Consider the following 12177-nt stretch of genomic DNA (forward strand, 5'->3'; position numbering starts at 1 on the left):
ATGAATCTTATCTCAGTCAGCATGGCTCTATTCTGGTACATTGCTGGGGAGAGGGAAGCTTGTCATCTACCCTCCCACATCCCTACTCATCACTGATTGGCTGAGGGTAGTTCAGTGTGATGCCAGGCTGAGAAGAGAAATGCACCTCACCACTCTGCAGAAGCTGCTGAAATACGAGCTAAGCCAGCACGGGGCAAACTACGGCGTGCAGGCCGGATTTGTGCGCTGTTACACTGGCCCGCCGAGAGGCGGCCGGATTCCCCTCCTTCCTCCCTGTAAAACTGCACTCGGGCAGCGCGGAATTTGAAACTCTCCTCGCTCACGGAAGTCCTGCGTCTCCATGGCAACAGGACGTCACATGACATGACGTCAACAAGCACCAGCATATTACACTTGGAGCCAGGAGATGCAAGACTTCCGTGAGCAAGGCGAGTTTCAAATTCCCCGCTGCCCGCACGTAACTTCACAGGGAGGGATGGGTGGAATTTTAAGAATGCAGTCCATGGTCCGCACATTGCGGCCCGGGCCGAGTAAACATTGCCCAGGCCTGAGCAATGCTGTGCTCATGTGTTTACAAAGCAAGCTAGATATGACAGTGCAGTTTCTAGTACAGAGCTCATGCCATAGATTCCCATCTAATGGAAAACTGTGGCATATTTGATTATAGATTGGACATGTCAGTGCATTGGTGGATAGATACTGTTGTGATCTGAGCTGTGCACATTTGAGGTTTTTACACAGCTCTCATATAGCACAGTCCATCCGAACACTTAAGCTTCTCATAAAGCTTGGAGCAGCTCACAAGAAACAAAGAACAGGGTCAATACGCGAGGTTTTATGACCGCGCTTTTCTGTAACACACTTACTTGAAGTCTTTACAGTCGGCATCAATCCCGTTCGGAAGCCCTCTGCCGTTCAGCTTTGGAATCTCATCACCGTCAGCAGATATCAAGTCCCGTTTCTTTTCCTCTTCAAATGGAGATGCCTTTCCTTTCTGCTCAACCTTATCTGGTCCATCCAAGTCACAATCTCTAGCACCCTACCAACAAAGCAATGAGATGCTGTTAGATATTACGGTTACACTTATCTGATTCACAATTCTTCCAGACTCACAGCAACTAAAATCAAAAACTACAACAAAAGTAGGCTTTTTGAAGACAAACATGAAAATACCGTGTTTCCCCGAAAATAAGACACGGTCTTATATTATTTTTTCCCCTCAAAATATGTGCTAGGGCTTATTTTCGGGGAGGTCTTATATTTTGTGGGGGTAGCGAAAAAAAAAACCCTTGTGTATAGCCAGATCCCCCTAGTCTATGGCCAGATTCCCCCTTAACTATAGCCAGACCAGACCCACCTAATGTACATCCAGACTCCCCCCCCCCCCCCCCCTTGTTTATTGCCAGATACCCATCCCCTTAGTGTATAACTAGATTCCCCAATGTATAGGTAACCCCCCCTCCGTTTATGGCCAGACACCCCCCCCCCTTAATAGCCAGATAACCCCCCTCCCCACATAGCCAGATCCCATAAGTCCCCCTCCCACCACCGCTTCCCCCATGCCAGCCCCCTTCTTCAGAAAGTCGGATCTGCATGCTCATAGACAGACCCCCGGCAGCATAATTCAAACCACAGATCAGCGGGGAAGTCAGAGCTTCAGTGTAACAGTACTTCCGAATGCAGGAAGTAAACAGAGATGCCACTTCCTGTATACGGAGGCGCTGTTACGCTGAATCTGCAGCTGCCTTCACCGCAGATCCCAGCTGATCTGCGGTTTGAATAATTGCCGTCTGACTGAGCACGGGGATGCGACTTTCTGAAAGCGGGGCCGGCAGGAGGTAATACAATACAATACAATACAATACCATTTGTAAAGCGCTTTTCTCCCATAGGACTCAAAGCGCATAGCTGTGTCTCAGATTAATACAGGGTTTCAGGCTGGGTTGTGTTACAGAGGAGATAGTCAGATGTTCATGAATGCCAGACTGAAAAGGTAGGTTTTCAGTTTAGACTTAAATGCTTCCAGGGATGGGGCTGTCCTGATTGGGTGTGGCAGGGAGTTCCAAAGTGTAGGGGCAGCATGACAAAAGGCTCTGTCTCCAAAGGTTTTGAGGTGGACTCTGGGGGTGACCAAGGTGTTACGTCCTTTTGATCTAAGATTGTGGGGGGGTGATGTAGTTGCAACAAGTCCTTCAGGTATCCAGGGCCCAGATTGTGCAAGGATTTGAATGTCAGTAAGCCAATCTTGAACAGAATTCTCCATTTTATCGGTAGCCAGTGGAGTGAGCTCAGGGTTGGTGTTATGTGGCAATGGCGGGGTTGGCTCGTTAACAGCCTTGCGGCGGCATTCTGTACTAATTGCAGGCGGCGTAAGTCTTTCTTATGCAGGCCTGTGTAGAGGACGTTGCAGTAGTCTAACCTTGATGTGACGAAGGCATGAACTAGGGTTGGAAGATCCTCTGAAGGAATTACGTGTTTAATCCTTGCAATATTCCTTAGGTGAAAGAAGGAATGTTTCACAACAGCTGAGATTTGATTCCTGAAGCTTAATTTCCCATCAATCAGTACTCCCAGGCTGCGCACACAGTCTGAGTTGTTCAGGTCTGAGCTCCCTATCCTTAGCGGTGTTGGTTGAGACTGGAGCTGCTTTGCTGTTGAGCCCTGGCCCTCGATAACAAGAACCTCAGTTTTGTCAGCATTAAGTTTTAGCCAATTATTATTCATCCACTCCTGAAGCTCAGCTAAGCATGCGTTTATTTGTGGAGTAGGGTCTGTGACATCAGGTTTGAATGACAAATATAGCTGGGTGTCATCAGCATAGCAATGATATGTCAGGCCATGTTTTTGTATGATTTCTCCAAGTGGCAGCATACGGCGCCGCAAGGGGGGGCTCGGGGGGGGGGGCGGGACTGCCGCTGTCACTAGGGCTTATTTTCAGGGAGGGCTTATATTTCAGGCATGCTGCCCAATATCTGCTAGGGCTTACTTTAAGGGTAGGTTTTACTTTCGGGGAAACACGGTAGCAGTCCTGATGAGTTAAGCTCCAAATGACTATTACTTTACAAAACACAAATACTTACATAAGCCCCTTTCCGAAATCTTGGGTCGAGTTTATCGGCAGGCGAGGAGCTCAGAACATATTCCACCATGCTCACTCCGAGACCACCACTTTCTGACCGAGGGGAGAGTACAGAGTTAACGTCATGGTTCCCCTGAAAGCCTTGACCCGGTCTTCGCTGTACCATGATTGGTTGGGACATGGAATGGTCTAATAAAAGAAAATAAAAAGACAAGCGCTGAATGTAAACGCTTTGGCCATTACACAGTTTTCATTTCAGAATAATTTTTCACTGGATACAATGGAACAAGATTCTATGTGCTCTGTGTGGTTTTCCTGTGCATTCTTCAACTTTCATCATAATTCCAACAAATTGCATGTATGACGCTATGTATTTGGCTCAGCGTGCCTGATGCAATAAATGGAAATCCTTATGTCTCTGAGAAATTAAATACTGCAGATCTGAGATGAAAAACTAACTATAACAAGTAACTTGTCTATATATCTTATCTAAAGTTTAGATAGTTTACACAGTATATCTAGTTGCAAACAGCTTTAAAAGTTTATGATCATTTATTCCTGTGATACAATGAGGGCAGCCATGTTCTGATTGTCACAGGCTGAGGGCTGGAGATGCTATCAGCTTGCCTCTCTCCCTTTCCCTCCTCCCCTCTGCCTCTGAAATCAATGGCAAGTAACCTCCTCCTGCTCCCATAAGCCCTTGCTACAGTGCCAAGGCACAAAAGGAGCTGTAGGAGAGGCTTGTTTAGTTTATAGGGAGTTAGAGTATTAAAACAAAACAAAAAGTATTTAGCTTGAGGAATGCCCTATAAACTATATGTAAGAAACACAATTATGCAATGAGTAAGGCTAGGTTCACATTGCATGCATCCGCTCCTGCGCTGCGTTCTTCTCCGTGAAGCGGAAGGATCGTGCAGGTCCGATGAGCGGAACACAGGAAGCGGAATGTAGCAATGTGAACTTTCCCATCGGAAAAGCATTGCTTCTGCTGCTGCGTTCCGCACATCGGAGAGGAACATAAGCTATTTCAGGCTCAATTTGAACCGAGCCTAAAAGTTTATCTTGGATCCGCTTTAACGCCATAGCAACCAAGTAAATCTAAAGAGGTATTCAGGTGAACCATCTATTTTTTTTTTACCCAAAAGTGTTATCCATTTATAAAGTTGCAGTGAGGTTCATCAATAGAGCCAGATCCCTCTATCTGCAAGAATAGATTTGGCACCTGAAAGGTGACAAAAGAAATTTGAGTTTATAGCGCAGCAGAGGATACAACTCAGAGCTCTGACTTTGTCAACCCCCCTGACAGCCAATCGTGGGAGGGAATTCCATTGGTCAATCACACCACAAGACAGTTTCAATATCACAAGATCAATTCCCCCCACTTGAGAACCAACAGCCATGGCGGAAACATCACTGCTTTAGGCCTTCTATAAATAGGCTGTTTTATCATGTTCTAGGATATACATTAACCATTTCACCCCCAAGGCTCTATTGGACTAGAGCAATTTTCAACTGTCAGTGCTCCTCCCTTTTATTCACCAATAACTTATCACAACAAATTGATTTTACTTTGTCACCACTAGATGGCACTACAAACACTAGCCTCATTTACAGGAAGTGTTCATTTATTTTTTTGGAACACTTTACTACAAGCTAGTTAGCACGCGTGCACAGTTGGCGGCGTGGGAAAGTAATGCATTAAAACGCCCAGAGCCGTTAAGAGGCTCTAGCAGGACATTTTGACATGTTTTCAAACTCTGGGAGGAGAATTCCACATAGCTAAACAGCCTAGGCTAAGTTTCACTGGTAGGGTGGGGTTGTATACTGGGCAGCACGGTGGCGTAGTTAGCACTCTCGCCTTGCAGCGCTGGGTCCCAGTTCGTATACCAGCCAGGTCACTATCTGCATGGAGACTGTATGCTCTCCCCGTGTCTGTGTGGGTTTCCTCCGGGTACTCCGGTTTCCTTCTCAATCCCAAAAGCGTACATAAGTCAATTAACTTCCGCTTAAAAATTGGCCCTAGACTTCAATACACTACACGATACATGCAGAGACATATGTCTATGGTAGGGATTAGATTGTGAGCCCCTCTGAGGGACAGTTAAGTGACAAGACAATGTGCTCTGTACACCATCTGCGGAAAATGTCAGGGCTATATAAACACCAGATGATAATGTACCAATATTCAGCAATATAGATACAGGAAGCGTTTCTGATGCTGAAACTAGAATTAACAAAAATAGGTATCCTGAATATTTGACTGAATTCTACTATATGTCACTACAGGGCCTTTTAAAAAAAATGACTAACATCTGTGGAAGCCTTATTATACAATGTCACTGTGTTATTGTCTCAATAGGCAGTATTCTCCAACTGCAGCACAGCGTAAATTACTTGACAACATCTTGCCAGTAGATGGCAGTAATGGTCACACAATATTTTGAAAACACTAGTGCAGTCTGGATTGTGGTAGGACAGAGGGCAAAACCACAGGATTCACCTAAAAGCATAATAAGACACATGGGGTACAGCAATATCTAAAGGGCCACCATAGCCCTATTGCCTCAGACAGAACTACATTGATGGTGTAAACAAGTGATTGTGTTGTGAGAACGGATTACACTGTGAGCCTAGCTGAAGGACAGTGAGCGACCTGACTGTTCACTGTTCTCTGTAAAGCACGGCAGAAAATGCGTCAGCACTATGTCAATTACTGAGTAATATTGTGCCAAGATCTCTTGCAGCATTGTACAAATGACACACACACACACACACACACACACACACACACACAACAGAAAAAACTAAGCTGTCCAGCTCTCCTTGCACAGTGTATATCTACTCTATACTCAACACTGGACGTAATTATGCACAATAGCACTGGCGCACGTGCCCCCTAACTGTGCTGCTATCCAAAGCCCGCGTTCTCTACCACACAGAGCCGGCAGCCCGCGTTCTCTACCACACAGTGACGGCAGCCCGCGTTCTCTACCACACAGTGACGGCAGCCCGCGTTCTCTACCACACAGTGCCGGCAGCCCGCGTTCTCTACCACCTAGATTCTCAACGTGTGGTACGCGTACCCCAGGGGGTACTTCCAAAGGTTCCAGGGGGTACTTGGGCTTGATATACTTAACCAAGAATTAGAAATTTAGAAAATTATAAATCTTATTTAAACAACAACAAATTCGTATTTTAGCTAATTAAAAGCAATAGTAAATGCTTGGAAATGCTTTAGAACCAATTATAATGTACAACGATTAAATATATTTTTTTCAAGGGGTACTTGTGATAATGTTTACTATGCTAGGGGGTACTTGGTAAGTACAGGGTTGTAAAAGGGGTACATGCCAATAAAATGTTGAGAAACACTGCTCTACCACACAGTGCCGGCAGTCCGCGTTCTCTACCACACAGTGCCGGCAGTCCGCGTTCTCTACCACACAGTGCCGGCAGTCCGCGTTCTCTACCACACAGTGCCGGCAGCCCGCGTTCTCTACCACACAGTGCCGGCAGCCCGCGTTCTCTACCACACAGTGCCGGCAGCCCGCGTTCTCTACCACACAGTGCCGGCAGCCCGCGTTCTCTACCACACAGTGCCGGCAGCCCGCGTTCTCTACCACACAGTGCCGGCAGTCCGCGTTCTCTACCACACAGTGCCGGCAGTCCGCGTTCTCTACCACACAGTGCCGGCAGTCCGCGTTCTCTACCACACAGTGCCGGCAGTCCGCGTTCTCTACCACACAGTGCCAGCAGCTACTCCACTTAATCCCTGTGGGAACCTGAACTAGTAGTAGTGAGTTTATCATAAGGAGTTTGGGGTTTCAAAAAAAAAAAAAAAAAAAAAAAAAAAAAAAAATGATAAATCATATATGGATAAGCCTGAATAAGTATTTTAGTTAATTAAAAAGAAAGTAATGTTTTGAGAAGTAAGTTTATTCCAGAGTAAAACGAGCCATACATTACTTTTCTCCTATGTTGCTGTCACTTACAGTAAGTATTATTATTATTAATTGTATTTATAAAGCGCCAACATATTACGCAGCGCTGCACAATAGATAAATGTGTTAAAATACAGGTAGAACATACGGAAACTTACAACAAAACAAGATCATGCAATTGATTTGATAACAATACAGTGTCATAGTTCAAGATAGAGACTGTTCGAGTCTACAAGAAGGGTGGTTGTGAGTAAGATTGCATAATCAAGCTGGATACATTAGGGAGGAGGGCCCTGCCAGAGGCTTACAATCTAAAGGGTGGGGTGGAGACAATAGGTGTGTCTTTTGAGAGGGGGTCTAACAGAACATATTATGATGCTGGTGTAGGGGGGTATGCGAGCGTGAAGAGGTGAGTCTTGAGAGCTTGTTTGAAGGTATTAAAGGTGGGGGCGAGTCTGACGGCTGGTGGGAGAGAGTTCCAGAGAGTAGGGGCAGCCCTGGTGAAGTCCTGCAATCGTGCGTGTGACTGAGTTATGCGTGGTGCGACTAGGCGCAGGTCATTGGAGGATCGGAGGGGGCGGGCTGGTATGTGCCTGTGGACCAGATCAGAGATGTAGGTCGGGCAGGTCTTGTGCACTGATTTGTAGGCCAAGCACAGGATTTTGAAATTGATCCTAAAGCTGATGGGGAGCCAGTGTAGTGCTTTACAGAGCGGAGTTGAAGAGGCGCTGCGGTGAGAAGAATGCATCAGTCTGGCTGCCGCATTCATTACCAATTTAAGTGGGTCAGTACGGTTAGAGGGGAGGCCAGATAAAAGAGAATTGCACTAGTCTAGGCGGGAGATGACAAGGGCATGGATAAGGAGTTTAGTGGTGTCAGGGGACAGGTAGGAGCGGATCTTGGAGATGTTGCGGAGGTGGAAGTTGCAGGATCTGGCAATACCTTGGATGTGGGCTGTAATGGAAAGTTCAGAGTCCAGAGTAACGCCTAGACAGCGGGCTTGGGAGGTAGGGTGGATAGTAGTATTTTCAATATTGACGTGCAGATCTGGGAGGGGTGCAGCTGTGCGGGGTGGGAATATTAGAAGCTCAGTCTTGTCCAAATTAAGCTTCAGGTACCTGGCAGCCATCCAGGAGGAAATGGATGTGAGGCAGGCAGAGACTTTGTCCATGGTAGAGGAGGAGAGATCTGGGGTGTAGAGATATATCTGGGTGTCATCGGCATACAGGTGATAATTGAAACCCATGGAGGAGATGATTTTGCCAATTGAGCCAGTATAGAGTGAGAACAGAAGTGGTCCTAGGACGGAACCTTGAGGAACACCAACTGAGAGGGGTGTAGGAGTGGATGAGGAGCCATTGAAAAATGTTGTGAAGGAGCGGTTGGAGAGGTAGGAGATCCAGGCTAGTAGAAATCTGACAGAACAGAGGGCTCGTTTCCACTAGTGCGGCGTGCGTCTCGTAGACGCACGCCGGCACTGAGCGGGTGGGCGGGATCGCAGGCGAATCCCATGAGCCGTGCCATGCACGGCTATGGGAATCGCAGCCTCCGTCGCGAATTCTGTAGGGGGTTCCGGCCGAATCGCTACTGCAAGCGATTCGGCCGGCGGCGCCGTTATCCCCTATGGCAGAGTTTCCCTGCGCGATGTGCCTGCGGGGAAACTCTGCGGATTCGCACCCGTTTCCGCGAGAGTGGAAACGGGCCCTGACAGGTTTTGGACTATCCCATCTCCTCATGGGGGATTCACAGGGTTTTCTTTATTTTCAAAAGCACTTAGCGAATGGCAGTTCTGCCCAATTGCCAAAATAGTGTGCCGTGAGCAGAGAGGATGGCCAGCATCTGTTTATAAATCTTTTTCAAGGAGTGTCTTTATAAAGAATAAAGGCCATGCTGAGAATCCCCTATGGAGAGATGGACAGGCCCCAAAACCTGTCGGTAAGATTCCTACTACCTACTGTGACAGCAACATAGAAGAGAAGTAATTCATGGCTCATTTTACTCTGGAAGAAATGCTTCTTATTTATATATTACATGTATTTCACATTTTACAATTTTCAGGACAGTGGTCCTTTAAAGGAAACCAGAGCTGAGCCTATATAAGTGTTACACATACCTGTCCTCCAGCGGCAGCCAGTCTGCGCATGAGAAGTGCGCCCTCTACGTATCTCTCCAGCAGCTGCAGGAGATATGTAAAGAGCGCAGTACCCTTGCGTCAGCATGGCCACGACTGGAAGAAGTTATGGGACTCGGTACCGGCGCAGGAGAAGGCTGAGGACAGCGCCGTGGGAGCGATCCATGCGGATGGGGCTGGAGGAGGCTCCAGGTATGTATAACACTTTTATATAGGCTCAGCTCTGGTACACTTTAAAGCGGAATGAGACCCAGCATTTCTTCTTTGCTCAAAAAGATTATTTACAGCATATTATACACTACCACCAATTTTTTTTTTATACTAGAACAGCATTTAACTAGTTAAACACCGAGCTTACAAGCTCAGTGCAGAGAAACCTGGATGCATTGGAACTGGAGATAATGTTATCTTGTGTTTACTTAATTGTATCAAGTGAGGAATGTGACAACATTCTCTAACTGCAGACTCTCCTGAACAGACAGACCCTCAAAGTATTTCTGCTTAAATTAAAGGGAAGGTTCAAGCAAAATAAAAAAATGAGTTTCACTTACCTGGGGCTTCTACCAGCCCCATGCAGCCATTCTGTGCCCTCGTAGTCAGTAACTGCTGCTCCAGTCCCCCGCTAGCAGCTTGCCGCCCTCGGAGGTCGGCGGGATGCATTGCGTACATTTTTACGCATTCCTGCTAGTGCAGGAACATTAACACATGCATTTTTACGCATTACTCATTCAATGCGTAAATTTTTACGCATTGAACCAGTAATGCGTAAAAATGTATGTGTTAATGTTCCTGCACTAGCGGGAATGCGTAAAATTGTATGCAATGCGTCCCGCCGACCTCCGAGGTCGGCATGCTGCTAGCAGGGGACTGGAGCAGCAGTGAGTGACTACGAGGGCACAGGATGGCTGCATGGGGCTAGTAGAAGCCCCAGGTAAGTGAAACTCTTTTTTATTTTGCTTGGACATTCCCTTTAAAAGACAGATAAAACCAGTTATGAATAAAATGCAAAGTCAGCTCTAAGAGCAAAATAATGTACTTTGGGAACTTGTAATTTCTAAATGAATAATACTTGTGCACAAAAGCAAATATGATAACCGTATGGCATATAAAAAGTAGGAAAACATGTTTTTATTGACTAATATGTCAGGGTTTTTATACAGAATTAAGGAAAACTGCTGTAGACTGGCCAGTACAGTTCTGAAGCATAGCTCACTGACCAGGTTTTGCTCGTTCTAAAAACTGTATACACAAACATCACTGCACCACAGAGCTCCATACTATTTGCAGAAGATGCAATATGTTTATGTCAGGTATAAGAAAGGTCTTTCGATAGTCAAACAGTTGGGCAATGAATGACTGTGATCCAGCTCAGCTTGTTAAGTGTTGCACCAGTATTGTCTACTTTTAAACAAAGAAGTTAAAAAGTAACTAGTAGCAGTGACTTTCTCACGGTGCACCTAGTATTACATTACATTGAGTCAGGGTCTGTCACAGGAGGTCCTCTGCCGGATCAGAGAGCAGCAGACCCACGCTTTCCTGTGGCCTCATTCCTAGCAAGACCAGGACTGTGGAGTCAGTACAAAAATCATCCGACTCCTCAGTTTATGAAACCACCAACTCCAGGTACCCAAACATTGCTCCGACTCCACAGACCTGAGCAGGACTAACGTATAAGGGACTGTCTGCTGGGATACCACAGCAAACGTTCCCAAACCTACACAATTCTTATGCCTGGTACACCCCATGCAATTTCCCATCAATTTGGTAGGTCGAGTTGATCATTTCCAACAGATCAAATCAGGTTTCCAATCAATTTTATGCACAAGTGATCAGAAACTCGACTGGAGAACTGATCAGACCTGTCAAATTATTGATTCAACCAGTCAATCTGACGGGAAATTACATGGTACGTACCAAGCATAAGGCCCGGTTCACACTGCTATTTGTGAGCCAAACGGATCCGGATGGCTCTGTGCACACTGGCAAACTGAAAGTGAAAACGGATCTGATCACCGATCGATCGTATTTCACTCAGTTTGTCTGCAAATACATACCTAATGCTATTTTGAAGCCGACCAGTCACATGAAGCGGAAGAAGACGAAAGTCTCTAACGCCAGCTTTAAAAGAGCATTAGGTATTAATTTTACCCTCGCTCACTCACCCGCCCGGCTGCTGCACCATCCCTCACCCTCCCGCCACTCAGGTTCGCGTACCCACATACCCCCGTGGAACGTCCGTTTCTTCACTAGTGTGAAGAAATGTTTTTTTCCCCATTGCCCACAATTACCAGCTGGGCAGAACAGTCCGGATAATTAGGGCCTGCAGCATTTTTTCGGTCTATGGAGCGGAATGTACACAACGGATCCGTACCAACGGACGCGGTCCAATAGGTTAACATTGGATGCATATCCGTTCCGTTCGTACAGTATACATTCCACTTTAGGTCCGCAAAAAACAGATGAGAACCAAGCCTTAGGGATAGCTTATGATTTTTTTTATCTAAAGTAGAATTGTCTATTTATACAGATGCATTTGCTGGGACCCGAGGACTGCGTTTACTATATCCATAGGTTTACTATAACAAGATTCTACTGTACTGAACATATGGTATACTTTCCCTGACCTCTAGGAACCCCTCAGGGCCCTTTCACACCAGAGGGCTTTTTCAGCGTTTTAACGCCACAGCCGAAGTTGGCGTTTTCCTAGGTAAAATGAAAGTCATTAGACTTTCATTTTACCTTTCACACTTAACGCTGCGTTTTGAAGCTCCCAGGAGCTTTTTTAGGGCTGACCGCTGCGTTTTTCAATACAATTGATACTAATGTATTGGCGTTAAATCGCCTTAAAAACGCCTTGAAAACGCCAGCAGCCAAAACGCAGCCTTTTAGCCTTTAACTGCTGCCTGTAGTGTGAAAGAGCCCTCAGCAGAAAACGGAGCGTACTAGGGGCACAAATTGCTCTGGCATGGTTGGCTGTTGTGTGTACCAAAGGCTATCTGTGATGTCTGCACAGATCTAAAGGGAAC

General features: G+C 46.2%; 1 protein-coding gene across 1 annotated transcript in view; it reads right to left on the reverse strand.

The window, feature by feature from the left end:
- The window catches only part of PUM2 (pumilio RNA binding family member 2), a 134050-nt gene that overhangs the window by 60845 nt on the left and 61028 nt on the right, over positions 1-12177 (reverse strand). The window contains exons 5-6 of the mRNA XM_068280205.1: positions 3081-3268; positions 867-1039 (exon numbers count right to left, since the gene is read on the reverse strand). Of these exons, the coding sequence (XP_068136306.1) occupies positions 867-1039; positions 3081-3268 (361 nt within the window). The remainder of the gene's footprint in view (positions 1-866; positions 1040-3080; positions 3269-12177) is intronic.

The sequence above is a fragment of the Hyperolius riggenbachi genome, chromosome 4, assembly GCF_040937935.1.
Source record: "Hyperolius riggenbachi isolate aHypRig1 chromosome 4, aHypRig1.pri, whole genome shotgun sequence".
Taxonomy (NCBI): domain Eukaryota; kingdom Metazoa; phylum Chordata; class Amphibia; order Anura; family Hyperoliidae; genus Hyperolius; species Hyperolius riggenbachi.